Genomic DNA, 14,965 nt, shown 5'->3' on the forward strand with positions numbered 1-14,965 from the left:
GAAAAATTCAATGCAAGTCAATGGGAGGCGGATAAACCGCTAGTGTTTTTTTCAGAGGCATTTTGACAAAACCACCTCAAAAAACACCAGGCTGATTTTCCGCCTCCCATTGACTTGCATTGAATTTTTCAGGTGGAAAATGCTTCAAAAAAAAAAAATAAATAAATTTCCTGAGCAGATTTTACCTGACCGAAAAACTCTGTGTGAACGCAGCCTTAGACTATATTGGGTCTGCCCAGTTTCCACCCAAAAAAGGTGTAAAAATGCTTGCAGGACTTCTTTCTGCACTTTTTAAGCGGATTCGTGGACAGAAACCAGACACAGGTGTGGATCCAGCTTAAGGCCCTATTCACATCTGCTTTCGGGGAGTCCGCTTGGGGACCCCCCTGAATGGAAACCTATACACGTTAAAAAGCAATTACCTGGAAAGCCCACAGACGCCATAGACTATAATAGGGTCCATGTGCTTTCTGCACAATGTTTGCACAGAACATGTAGGCAGAAAAGTACTTCACGATCTACTTTCAAGTCTGCATGACTCATGCAGAGACCGCACGGAAAGCACACGGACCTCATTATAGTCTACGGTAGTCCGTGTGCTTTCACTGCACATCGCTTGCCAATGCGTTAGGGAGTCCATTTTGGGGGTCCTCATGCAGGCTTCCCGAATGGATTACCGAATCAGGACTTAGAATTCTGAAATAATTCCCATATAGGATATCAAAATATTTACATTTTAATCACAACAAAGTACAATCTTCGGGTATGGAACAGCGCCAATACAATGCTGCCATCTAGTGGACACTTTTGGAAAGTAAAATACAAATCTCACTGTGACTACCAGGCAGCTCAGATCACACTATGGAGGTGTTCACACGTAGGAGTTTGTCACTGAATTTTATGCAGAATCTGCCTCCCATGTATTCATTTTACTTTCAGCTAGCCAAAACGTTAAGCATCCTGCTCAGTCTTCAGGTGGATTCCACTAGGAAACTCCTATTATAATGAATTGGAGGCGAAAAATACATCTTTTCCATTGGCATGGAATTTGGCCCTACCCAATAAAGGGAACATACATTGGCACTCTTCTCCAAATGTCCAGACCCTTCATTTTAGTGATTAAAGGGATCCTATCAATAAGATCAAATTTTTTGTCCCAAACACGTAGGAATAGCCTTAAGAAAGGCTATTCTTCTCCGTGCCGCTGTTCGGTATATAATCTGGTTTTCGTCGGTATGCAAATAAGTTCTCTCGCAGCACTGGGAGCGGGACCAATGCTGTGAGTGAACTCTCCAGCGCCGCCTCCATCTTCTTCAGGAACAGGTTCTTTGAGTCTTCTTCTGGGGCTTGGCTTCGGGCAAAGCCGACTGGCCACTTACAATACTGTGTAAGTGGCCATTTTCTTGTGGCCAGCGGGCATGCGCAGTCGGCTTTGCCCTAGGCTGCTTTTATCAGCTTATTGTGTAATCGGCCACAAGAAAATGGCTGCTGACACCAGCTTACTGTGTAATCGGCCATTTTCTTGTGTTCCATGCATGCGCAGTCGGCTGTGTACGAGGCCTAGAAGATTGAAACCCAGCACGGAAGAAGACACAGGGAGACGACGTTCCAGAAGAAGATGGAGCCGTCGCTGGAGATTTTTCTCACAGCATTAGGGACTGCCCCCTGTGCTGTTTGAGCGCTGAGGACCGCCCCCAGTGCTGCAAGAGAACTCATTTGCATACCGGCGAAAACCGGGATTTCTACGGAACGGCGGTGCGGCGAAGACATCTAAAGGTAGGATACGAATACCCTTTCTTAAGGCTATTCTGACGTGTTAGGGACAAAAAATTTGATCTTGTTAGAGATAAGTCCTCCATCTTTGTATTTTGTAAGCCATCTTGATACCTTTTTTCATATAAAGTGTATGAGTATGCAGGGCCGCCGATAGGCCAGTACTACTGCTACTGGCGCCAGGGGCCCGGCCAAATTTAAAAATGGGGGGGGGGGGGGGGCTCGGGCCCCCTGGCGCCGGCAGCAGTCATTGTATGTCCTGTTTCAACTCAGATCTGAGTTGAACACATACGCGGCTGAAGCGAGGAGCTGACACAGGTCAGCTCGCTTCAGCCGCTGAAGCGAGGAGCTGACCTGTGTCAGCTCCTCACTTCGCCGCTGCCGCCGGCTACCCGGCAGTGTAGACGCGATGTGATGACGTCACATCGCATCTACAACTGTGCGCCAGTAAGAGAGAGGCGCGCAGAGAGCAGCGGGGGAACGAAGGAGAAGGTAAGTGTAATGTGGAACGTGAAACTGGGGGCAGATGAAGGAGAGGACGGCATGACACTGGGGGCAGAGATGGAGGGACATGAATCTGGGGGCAATGTAGATAGGGATACAGACTCCGTCCCAGTGTTGAAGCTAGGGTCCCACCCCGTATCAAATAGGAAAAGGAGCTTCACACGAAGATTTGTGCCACAAAATCAGGTAATTTTTTATTGTTAGTAGAGCAACGTTTTCGGCCTGGATAGACCTTCCTCAGGCTCTACAATTCATCAAAACACACAATAAACAAAAAAAGGGATATTAACAACATATCCAAATTAAAACATAAAGTGCATGACACCAATAAACAAAATATATTGACAAACAAAAGACATACAAATACAGAATATATATAAAGAACCATGCAATGGCTGGTATAGGCATTATCAGAGATAGCTTCTCGGATATATGTGGAAATATCCCATTAAGGTAAATAACATGTCAGGAGAATAAATATGAGTACATCATATGAGGCTCATTATTATGCATTTAACAGGTATTGAGATGTTCATATACAGTCTGTCTTCTTACCTTTATTCAAACATGACAGGTATTTATCTACCTTCAATTATAGCATAATAATGAGCCTCATATGATGTACTCATATTTATTCTCCTGACATGTTATTTACCTTAATGGGATATTTCCACATATATCCGAGAAGCTATCTCTGATAATGCCTATACCAGCCATTGCATGGTTCTTTATATATATTCTGTATTTGTATGTCTTTTGTTTGTCAATATATTTTGTTTATTGGTGTCATGCACTTTATGTTTTAATTTGGATATGTTGTTAATATCCCTTTTTTTGTTTAGTGTGTTTTGATGAATTGTAGAGCCTGAGGAAGGTCTATCCAGGCCGAAAACGTTGCTCTACTAACAATAAAAAATTACCTGATTTTGTGGCACAAATCTTCGTGTGAAGCTCCTTTTCCTACCTAATGAATCTGGGGGCAGAGATGGAGGGACATGAATCTGGGGGCAGAGATGGAGGGGAGACATGAATCTGGGGGCAGAGATGGAGGGACATGAATCTGGGGGCAGAGATGGAGGGACATGAATCTGGGGGCAGAGATGGAGGGACATGAATCTGGGGGCAGAGATGGAGGGACATGAATCTGGGGGCAGAGATGGAGGGACATGAATCTGGGGGCAGAGATGGAGGGACATGAATCTGGGGGCAGAGATGGAGGGGACATGAATCTGGGGGCAGAGATGGAGGGGACATGAATCTGGGGGCAGAGATGGAGGGGACATGAATCTGGGGGCAGAGATGGAGGGGACATGAATCTGGGGGCAGAGATGGAGGGGACATGAATCTGGGGGCAGAGATGGAGGAGACATGAATCTGGGGGCAGAGATGGAGGAGACATGAATCTGGGGGCAGAGATGGAGGAGACATGAATCTGGGGGCAGATGAAGGGTGTATATGAAGCTGGGGGAGAGACGGAGGGGGGACATATAATTTACGGGTGAATGTAGGAAGATTATACAGTATGCGGGCAAATGGAAAATTAATGAGTGGGTGGAGTCAACATAACAGTGGGTGGGGCTAAATTTACCACGGCGCGCAAAGCGCGCCGCACATTTTGTCCCTCTTTTGGTTCTTCAAAAGTTGAGAGGTATGGGTACAGGGGGCAATGGAAAGATGTTAGAAGGTGGACGGGGGGGGATTGTTGGGACATCGGGTGTGCGGCACTGCGGAGAGGGAACTGGGGCAATAACATAAGTTTTTAGCTGGAGAATAATAATGATGTAGGCCGCTATGCTACTAGCATAGCAGCCTGTTTGGGGGTGGGACTTTCACTTTAAAGGAGTGTTCACATTGTGTTTTTGGCCTCCCTTGCCGGGATACGTTGGTAACCAGTCACAATCAGCTCCCCACTTATCCCTGCACGGAGAATTGAAGGCCCCCCTTTTTTTTAATGGCCAGTTCTTCGTGCAGGGATAAGTTGACAGCTGATCCTGACTGGTTACCAATGTATCCCGGCAAGGGAGGCCAAAAACACAATGTGAATAAGCCCTGAGGATTTATTAAGAGGGCTCTTATAGATGGTGTTGGCTCTCTATAGGCGCGGTCACACGGAGCAGATTTTACCTGCAAACAGAATCTGATTAAGCCTCGTAATGCTGCTAAATAAAGGGAAATGTAATACATAATGGGTATGTCGCAAAATAAGGTAGTTTTAAAATGGCGGGGGAGGGGGGGGCCCAGACACTTAGGCTGTATGGGGCCCCAAAATTCCTGATGGCGGCCCTGTGAGTATGTCTGCTTAAAGTTCAAAAGGCCCCTTCTGGGTGATGAGGAGTGCGATGTGGACAAATCCTTATCTCTCTATCCCAAGGGCCTCATCTTTTCTGTTGACGCAGCTGGTTATTTGTATATATGTTATCTCTCTTACTCATATACCATACTCTCTTGTATGGTATATGGAAGTTATTTAGAGTTGATGTAGACTATTGTTCATTATCTTCAAGGTTGCAGTGGTATCTTATCTCTTTTTCCATAGTATATACATATAGACATAGTGTGAGATGTTAGTTCATGCATAAGTATTTTGAAACTTTCTTCGTTTAAGGACAAAGTCCATCCTAGTTTGGAAAGTTATAATGAGATGCAAATTACATTAGGCCTTTAGCCAATAGTCATGTGCCAGGTTTATGTTAAAATTCTATAACCAATCACGGTATTAGAATAGTCCAACCTACTTTTGTCTGTATTGTATTTAAAATACCTTTTTGCACCATTAAATTAGAATTCACTAAGTACACCACCAGTTGTGTATGTGTGTGATTCTCTGCAGACCTGCAAATTAATTAATTCGGAACTCTGCAACATACTCTATTATAAGGATCCATTGAGGTCCTTAACAATCTTAATGATAGGATCCCTTTAATGAGAATCCCAGAATTCAGACCCCTTAGATCATACATTTAGCAATTTTAGTTACTAGTATTTCAGTTGCCAGACTAGACAGGATTGTCCACTTCTCAGTGGAGTTTGCAGAAAACTTGACCTTTATACAGAACACACAAACACAAAAAAAAAAAAATTAGCTGTACAGTTTCTAAAAATTTAGAACAGTCCCAACAAATCTGAAGCAGTAGACTAATGATATATCTGAAATAGACTATCACCACATTTGTGTTGTAGGAGCGGCTACTGTATTTATTATAAAAACAAACATTTGATGGATCCCATTATAGTCCACAGCGCCTACCCGGCTCCGTATGTAGCCACTATTTTAGCGGTCTGCCTGTCCTTCGTTCTAGTCCTCCTATAAACAACAATGGACAAATGACCCCAGCCTCATATATACTACAGCATGGATGAACCTGGGCAACAGTTGCAAAGCTGCTTAGGACTTTTCCTCCCACATGCGGCAATTGAAATTGCACTGTAATGAGAAAAAATTGGGAACCGCTTCATGGTGACCATCTTCGGTAGGCTTCGGTAACATGGAGTGATAACTTTGCGCATGGTGACCACTAAGCAAACAAATTCACAAGACTAAGGCTAAGGCCTCTATGTAGCGAACTGCAGCAAAAAGGTGCTGTGGGAAAAACAGCAGCGGAATAGCATTGGGTTTTCCTTCCAGCACTTTCTACAGAATCCTCTGCGGACTTTCTGCTTCAATTATATCTATATGGAAAACGCCAGCATTTTTGTAGATATGATGGACATGCTGCGAGTTACAAAAACACAACGGTTTATGAAAATGCATCATGTCCACTGCAGATAATTCTCTGCAATGCGTGGCAAGGATTAGCCAGAATCTGATCCACTTTGCAGGGACTGTAATACGCCCGGCCCCGGCCTCTAGGACCCCCCCTACGCCATACACTAAGTGACTCTCCAAGGAGGGTCTCCCGGACTGGGCTCAGATTGAGGTATCCTGGCCCGGATTTCACAGTATGTACTGGGCCTTACGATAGCAATAACACACAGCTGATGTGCAAGTGGCCATTACTTCCCGTGCTCCAATACGGCCACATTCACATTTATTATTTACTATATTGCGACCTTTGGCTACGGGACGTGTCTGGCCACCGTATCACTGTATGGGCCAGGGATCAACACGCTTTGGCCCTCCAGCTACCATGGAACTACAACTCCCAGCAGGCCCAGTTCACTTCTGTGGATAGTTCCCTTAAGAGTACAGCAGGCATTATGGTATTATGGGGAGCTGTAGCGCCACAACAGCTGGAGTACCGACGTTTTATTGCTACTGAGGCTACTACATTTAATAATAGGATAGGAAACAGATTTTAGTCTTTAAACTCTTAACCCTTTCAAGCCCTAGTAGCTCCTGGCCCCTGCAGCTGCACACCCCCAGAGCTGGAGGACATTCTGCCCTTTACAACTTGACATGTCACAATCACCAAAGTAACTTTGCCCACAACAAAGATGGCCGCCTGTACCGCTGAACGGGACGTCAACTGGAAGACTCTGCAGGAGATTCTAGCGCCCTCTGCAGGATTGCGCTGCGCATTCTGATATAAGGCGTCTCAGGACCAGGCCTGGGGAAGATCCGCAGCTTACCCGGATCCCAGTGGCAGCGCTCCTCACACCCAGCACGGCCCGCCGCCACGCAGCTGATACCATGGCCGCCATCTTATACAACGTGAAGACTAAAGGTCGGGTCTAGAGTGGAGAAAGCTGGGCCTTGTAGGTGTGATGTCACTGGAAGGGGCGGGGCTGATTACAATGGGCGGGGTTTTCTAAATCACAACTGTGTCCTCAACAGAGGGGTCATGAGCAGTGCAGGTGTGTGACGTCAGAGGAGTGGAGAAGTGCTGTATGGAGAAGATTAGGTTTACATGGGGCTGCATGTTGGACAGGAGTGAGGAATATTACATGGGGCTGCATGTTGGACAGGAGTGAGGAATATTACATGGGGCTGCATGTTGGACAGGAGTGAGGAATATTACATGGGGCTGCATGTTGGACAGGAGTGAGGAATATTACATGGGACTGCATGTTGGACAGGAGTGAGGAATATTACATGGGACTGCATGTTGGACAGGAGTGAGGAATATTACATGGGACTGCATGTTGGACAGGAGTGAGGAATATTACATGGGGCTGCATGTTGTACAGGAGTGAGGAATATTACATGGGGCTGCATGTTGTACAGGAGTGAGGAATATTACATGGGGCTGCATGTTGGACAGGAGTGAGGAATATTACATGGGGCTGCATGTTGGACAGGAGTGAGGAATATTACATGGGACTGCATGTTGGACAGGAGTGAGGAATATTACATGGGACTGCATGTTGGACAGGAGTGAGGAATATTACATGGGACTGCATGTTGGACAGGAGTGAGGAATATTACATGGGGCTGCATGTTGGACAGGAGTGAGGAATATTACATGGGGCTGCATGTTGGACAGGAGTGAGGAATATTACATGGGACTGCATGTTGGACAGGAGTGAGGAATATTACATGGGGCTGCATGCTGGACAGGAGTGAGGAATATTACATGGGGCTGCATGTTGGACAGGAGTGAGGAATATTACATGGGGCTGCATGTTGGACAGGAGTGAGGAATATTACATGGGACTGCATGTTGGACAGGAGTGAGGAATATTACATGGGGCTGCATGCTGGACAGGAGTGAGGAATATTACATGGGGCTGCATGTTGGACAGGAGTGAGGAATATTACATGGGGCTGCATGCTGGATGGGGCTGATTGGAGAGGGAATTTTTATTTAGGTGGGACTGTATGCTGGACAGGTGTGAAAGAATAGGAGTGATATGTTACGTGGGATGTGTGTATGTTGGATAGGGCTGCAGGGAGAGGGTTGATGTTCTTTACAAGAGACTATATGTTGGATGGGGCTAAGATTACATTCACACCTGCGCCTGCTCTCTACTTGGGGATTCCGCTTAAAAAATGCAGAGAGAAAAGTGCAGGAATTTTCGCTCTTTTCGGGCAGAAACTCCAGCTGTTGTAAAACTACAACTCCCAGCATGCATACTGGCTCTGCTGTTCTTGGAACTCCCATGGAAGTGAATGGAGCATGCTGGGAGTTGTAGTTTCACAGCAGCTGGAGAGCCAAAGGTTCCCTACCCCTGGTCTATGGGATCCGCAGGGGTAACTGTTTTTTTTTTTTAAGCAGATCAACTTTCCCCAAATGGACCCCCCGAATGGAAACCCATGCACAGATGTGAACCGGGCCTTAGGGTGAATTCACACTGAGTAAACGCTAGCTTATTCTGAACGTAAAACACGTTCAGAATAAGCGGCGTCTAAAGCAGCTCCATTCATTTCTATGGGAGCGGGGATACGAGCGCTCCCCATAGAAATGAATGGGCTGCTTCTTTCACTCCGTGCAGTCCCATTGAAGTGAATGGGGAGTGCCGGCGTATACGGCAAGCTCTGCTCATGCCGGAGCGTACACGCCGGCACTCCCCATTCACTTCAATGGGACTGCACGGAGTGAAAGAAGCAGCCCATTCATTTCTATGGGGAGCGCTCGTATCCCCGCTCCCATAGAAATGAATGGAGCTGCTTTAGACGCCGCTTATTCTGAACGTGTTTTACGTTCAGAATAAGCTAGCGTTTACTCAGTGTGAATGCACCCTTACAGTGTAACACTAGGTTCACACTAGCGTTCGGGTTTCCGTCTTTCGGGTCTGCATGGGGACCACAAGGACGGAAATTCTATCCACTTAAAAAGCAGTTACACTCGTAAACCCGCAGACCCTCTGACTATAATGGGGTCCACCAGATTTCTGTTGATTTTATACTGTAACCAGTGGAGAGGAAAGTCCTCCTGCAGGACTTTTCTCTTCAGCAATTTTAAGCAGAATGTAGGATGGAGTCTCGTATGGAGACTCAAAGGCTTGTGTGAACCTAGCCTTAGTAACCCCAAGACAGTTAAACAGTCACTATTATAAGTCACTGCTTGGATCATTCCACAATGGATCTGTCTTACCATCATGGCTTCCAAAATAAATACTTTTTGTCTCATCTGACCAATCAAGATGATTCTGAGAGGAATTGGGAGAATGCGCTGTGGTCAGATGAGACAAAAATGGAGCTCTTTGGCATTAAATCAACTCGCTGTGTTTGGAGGAAGAGAAATGCTGCCAAGCATGGAGATGGAAACATTATATTTTGGGGGATTTCTCTGCTAGGGGACCAGGACTACTTCACCGCATCAATGGATGGAGCCATGTACCGTAAAATCCTGAGTAAGAACCTCCTTCCCTCCACCAGGACATGAAAATGGGCCATGGCTGGGTCTTCCAGCAGAACAATGACCCAAAACATACAGCTAAGGCAACAACGGAGTGGCTCAAAAAGAAGCACATTAAGGTCATGGAGTGGCCCAGCCGGTCTCCAGACCTTAATCCCATAGAAAACCTATGGAGGGAGCTGAAGCTCCGAGTTGCGAAGCCACAGCCTCAAAATCTTAATGATTTAGAGATGATCTGCAAAGAGGTGCGGACCAAAACTCCTGCTGACATGTGCGCAAAACTTATCAACTACAAAAAACGTCTGACTGCTGTGCACGCCAATGAGGGTTTTACCACCAAGTATTAAGTCTTATTTGCCAGAGGGATCAAATACTTATTTCTCTCTGCAAAATTCAAATAAATTTGTAAAAAATACACAATGTGATTTTCTGGATTTTATTTTTGATATTCTTTCACTGATAAAATGAACCTACTAGTAAAATGATAGACTGTTCATGTCTTTTAGTGTCGCAGGAATTACATAATTGCGAAACAGTAAAATCTACAGTTATTGTAATTCCCAGTAATGACCACTTGGTGTCATCTATGTAACATGCTTATGTGACTATGGGAGAGTACTGTAAAAAGAGCGGGAGTGTGTGACGTCACCATGCCTATGTATACAGAAGAGCAATGTGGAGGCTGCAGAGGGAGAGTGCAGGGTCACACCTAGAATGCAGCTGCTCCTTGTAGGCCCTTTCTCTGGTAACTCCATTCTAGACTGGTTCAGGCATTTTCATGGCCAATTTCCATGACGTTCATCTGACCATGCTCTAAGATCAGTCTCGCACATCTGTGATCAGCCCAGTTATATTATAGATCAGAGAATACTTGAAGCAATCCCACAGGAAATGCCCAGGACAAGCCCTGATAAGTGCCTGACACTGACCACAACATACAGTCCCATGTAAACATCAGCCCTCCCTATATCCCCCTCCAGCAGTCCCATGCAAAGGATACCACTCCTCCCTTCAGCCCACTCCAACATCATCACTCCTCCTTTAGCCCCTCCAACATGCAGTCCCATGTAAACATCAGCCCCCGCCACAACACAGAACTGCAATCCAGGAGACCCCGCCCCTCCACTACGAAGCTCCGCCCTTTCCCTGACATCACCGACTAGAATTCATTGCGTTGCCCGCAGACACCCCCGTGACGTCATCACTACGCGCCTGTGTATATAGAAGAGCAGCAATGTGGAGGCTGGAGAGAGAAAGTGAAGGAGGTAATAACTGCAGGGCGGCATAGTATCATAGCCATGGCTGTGAGATGACGTGTCTTCTAGATGTCCGCCATATGTCACATCTTACAGGGGATCTAGTGATACAGGAGACACCTGAGCACTGACAGGCACAGGATATAGTACATGACATGTTACCTGTATACTGCAGGGTGTTATGATCACGGGGACATCGCATTGATATAGTGTTTATATACCATAGAGATATTGTTATCCCCATGGCCATATTGTACATATTGTAACTCGTGTAGCTTCATTGGTTTCCTTTAGCATACCCCCTAACTTTCAAAGGACTGAATGGGGGACAGAATATTCGGCGTGAATTTAGTCCCACCTGTTTCCACTTTGACTTTGTTGTTCCCATTGATTACTCTATGTGCTCCCACACAGTATAACGTCCCTGCAGTAGCTTTGACGTGATATGCCCCCACATTATAATGTCCCCCTCCACCTGCCCCCACATTATAATGTCCCCCTCCACCTGCCCCCACGTTATAATGTCCCCCTGCCCCCAAATTATAATGTTCTGCCCTCACATTGTAATGTCCCCCTCCACCTGCCCCCACATTATAATGTCCCATTGCATAATCTAACAAACTCAAAAACCTAGTACTCCCTTCGCCCTATACCCCTGTCTGGTCTGGAGATTTCGGGGAGCTGCCAGGGGGATGACACTACATTGCTACTACAGCTCCCGGAGGAGAGACAGGGGCAAAATGGCTGTATTCAACTCCTCTTTCTTGTCTGAGCATTTAGATTTTTTTTTTCTTGCCGCAGTATTCACCCTAGATCTTACTATATTCCTATAGTTCTAGTAGTTTCCAATGTGGGGATACCTAATCTGTTTATGTTTAGGGTCTTTAAGGGTTTTGTTTTTCTTTTCTCAGTTTATCATTAGACCCCCTAGAAGATATGAAGGGTCTGATCAATCATACAGTATGCTCTTTATTGATTTAAAGGGGTTTTCTAGGATTTTCTATCCTTCGTGTAGGTCATCATTATCAGACTTTGGTGGGGGAGAGGGGACACGACACCCCAGCCATTCACATGTTTGAAAAGGCCACAACCTTCAAAAGATAGCGTTGCAACTCCTTAACTCTTTACCATGCACAGCTCCATATATTGTGTGGTTGCTGTGCTTACTGCGGCGGCTTGAATGAGACTTAGCTGTACATAGACCATATGTGACATCACAGGTTTGAGACGAGCAGCGCTCACTCATACAGTATGTAGTCGGATGACAGAGTGATATCCAAGTGTATTTCATTGTTCATTTACCTCTATGGCTTCTGATCTGTTCCTTTTTTGATGAAACTGAGCAGAATTAGACTTGCTCAATATTCATCAGAATCGAACACGTGTGTATGCATCACCATAAGAATAACACCTCAGTATTTAATTCCCCCAAAAAATCCTTAACCCTTTCCTGACAGCTGCCGTAATAATATGGTGGAAATCTGGTATTGAAATATGGGGCTGGGGAGCTAAGTGGCCCCCAGGTCTCTCCTGTGTAAGGGTGCATTCACACTGAGTAAACGCTAGCTTATTTTGTAGAGTAAAATTACACTTGTAAATTTTGCTATCCCATTGACTTTAATGATATTTTTTTACAAGTGTAAAAATACGCCTGTAAAAAATACGCCTGTAAAAATACGCCTGTAAAATGTAATTGAAGTCAATGGGATAGCAAAATTTACAAGTGTAATTTTACTCTACAAAATAAGCTAGCGTTTACTCAGTGTGAATGCACCCTAAGGGTGAATTCACACTGAGTAAACGCTAGCTTATTCTGAACGTAAAACACGTTCAGAATAAGCGGCGTCTAAAGCAGCTCCATTCATTTCTATGGGAGCGGGGATACGAGCGCTCCCCATAGAAATGAATGGGCTGCTTCTTTCACTCCGTGCAGTCCCATTGAAGTGAATGGGGAGTGCCGGCGTATACGGCAAGCTCTGCTCATGCCGGAGCGTACACGCCGGCACTCCCCATTCACTTCAATGGGACTGCACGGAGTGAAAGAAGCAGCCCATTCATTTCTATGGGGAGCGCTCGTATCCCCGCTCCCATAGAAATGAATGGAGCTGCTTTAGACACCGCTTATTCTGAATGTGTTTTACGTTCAGAATAAGCTAGCGTTTACTCAGTGTGAATGCACCCTTATACAGCAGAGACCTAGCGTGGTCAGTACCCACACTGATTGTGGCCATTAACCCCACCCCCTGTACAGGCAGCCTGCAGAAGAAGTACTATTATGTATCAGTGCATTGCATTAATGGTCGGACCCCTTGGGGTTCTAGACCCATAAGGGGGTCTAATAAGTGCAATTAAAAAAAAAAATAAAAAAAAATATATATATATATATATATATATATATTTCAAATTACCCCTAATCACATATAAAAGTACTTCGATACTGTGAAACACATACATATTAGTTATCCCTGTATCTGAAAATGCCAATATTTTTCCCGTACTGTAAACATCATAGAAAAAAAAAATCAAAAGTGCTGAATTGTTGTTGTTTTTGTTGTTTCGCCTCTGATCAAAATTTGAAACAAAGTGATCAAAGTAATAGACATTCCCCAACATAGTATAACTAAAAGGTGACCTGGGGGCCACTTAGCACCCCAGGGCCATATTTCAATACCAGATATCCACCATATTATTATGGCAGCTGTCAGGAAAGGGTTAAGGTTTTTTTTGGGGGGGAAAGACGCCCTATGCATGTCATTTTGGCTGCAGAGTAAATGCTGTAAAAGCAAAGCCCATAACAAATGCAATTTTTCTCCAGTTCCACCCAATTCTGAATTTTTTTCCAGCTTCCCAGTACATTGTACAGAATAATAAATGGTACCGTTATGAAGAACAATTTGTCCCGCAAACATTGAGCCCTCATATGGATCTGTGAACGGACAAATAAAAAAATTATTGGGGTTGGGAGGCGGGGAGTCAAAATCGAAAAATGTCACCAGTGGGAAAGGGGTTAAACTGTAACTAACACTATGCTTGCAGTTCTTGGAATATATATATATATATATATATATATATATATATATACACACACACCGGTAAATAATTTTTTATTTTTTTATTTTTTTTTTTACCAAGGACCATGTATGATATCTAGAAGAGTTGCACAATTCGTTCACAACTAGTGTCATGGTGGTATTATAGAAGTGAATAGAGACAACACCATGTGAACACCTCACTATAGGTCTGGGCAATCCGAATTACAATTCATTGTACATTTTACCTCAGGTATGCCCTCTATGTATATACCACGCCACTGAATTTTAGTTTTGGTTAATTCCGTATCAGGGATCCTGATTGAACCGTTTGTGACATATCCTTTATCCAGTGGCAGAGTGAGACAGCGTGGCAATGAGGCAAAATAATTGAAATAATACCGTATATGTGAGCAAGTTCACGTCGATTATTGCTACACCAGTGTATCTCATGGTTTAGAACCATGTTTTCTTAGGACTTCTAGCTCCTGTTTGCAGTGCTTGTTTTCTGCTATAATTCCCATAATAATAATTTGTTCTCTCCATATGTCCAGGCCCGAGCTATCACTTTCTCACCGGCACTGACTACATTGTGGGGCGGAAGAATTGTGCGATCCTGATAGGAGATGACCAGTCCATCAGCAGAGCTCATGCCTCCTTCTCTGTTCAGCACACCTCCTCCAGCCTGGTAAGTGAACGCTATACAGTGCCGTGACTTCTCCTGTACCTGATCAAACAAACAATCCTCGTATTACGATTCTTCTGTCGTTCCCGCTGCAGCAACCATATCAGAGAAAATATCTGGCTGGTATCCACTTCCCCTAGGAAAATCATTCCATTGCTGGAGGTGCAGGGAGCAGAGTGATCAGCTGACACTGAGGGGGTCACATTTTGGAAAATTGATCACATGAATCAGTAGGATACTGTAGACAGGCAGACGGACAAGTTGTAGATGGCAGGTAACTTCCACTGAGGTGGCTGGTTTATACATGGTGACTGGCTGGAGTATGGTTCCAGGTAGTAGTTGTAGACCCAGGTGTATACTCCAGTCCTGGTTTGGTAGGTGACCCAAGGAAAATGGGTGTGGGAAAGTTGGTGTACACATTGTCCTGTGTGGAGGAGAAAGGCCAAAAATCACCTTGTATAGTGGTGTGAAAAACCTTGG

At 44.9% G+C, this 14,965-nt stretch overlaps 2 protein-coding genes across 2 annotated transcripts in view; one reads left to right on the plus strand and one right to left on the minus strand.

Annotated features, from left to right (window-relative positions):
• Window positions 1–6,989, minus strand: part of DECR1 (2,4-dienoyl-CoA reductase 1) — a 39,733-nt gene extending 32,744 nt beyond the window's left edge. Inside the window, exon 1 of the mRNA XM_075270334.1 lies at window positions 6,847–6,989. Coding sequence (XP_075126435.1) covers window positions 6,847–6,918 — 72 coding nt within the window. The 5' untranslated portion in view covers window positions 6,919–6,989. The remainder of the gene's footprint in view (window positions 1–6,846) is intronic.
• A 3,708-nt stretch (window positions 6,990–10,697) lies between these two features.
• Window positions 10,698–14,965, plus strand: part of NBN (nibrin) — a 54,493-nt gene continuing 50,225 nt past the window's right edge. The window contains exons 1-2 of the mRNA XM_075270307.1: window positions 10,698–10,780; window positions 14,355–14,488. Of these exons, the coding sequence (XP_075126408.1) occupies window positions 10,750–10,780; window positions 14,355–14,488 (165 nt within the window). The 5' untranslated portion in view covers window positions 10,698–10,749. The remainder of the gene's footprint in view (window positions 10,781–14,354; window positions 14,489–14,965) is intronic.

Source organism: Leptodactylus fuscus, chromosome 4, assembly GCF_031893055.1.
Source record: "Leptodactylus fuscus isolate aLepFus1 chromosome 4, aLepFus1.hap2, whole genome shotgun sequence".
NCBI lineage: Eukaryota > Metazoa > Chordata > Amphibia > Anura > Leptodactylidae > Leptodactylus > Leptodactylus fuscus.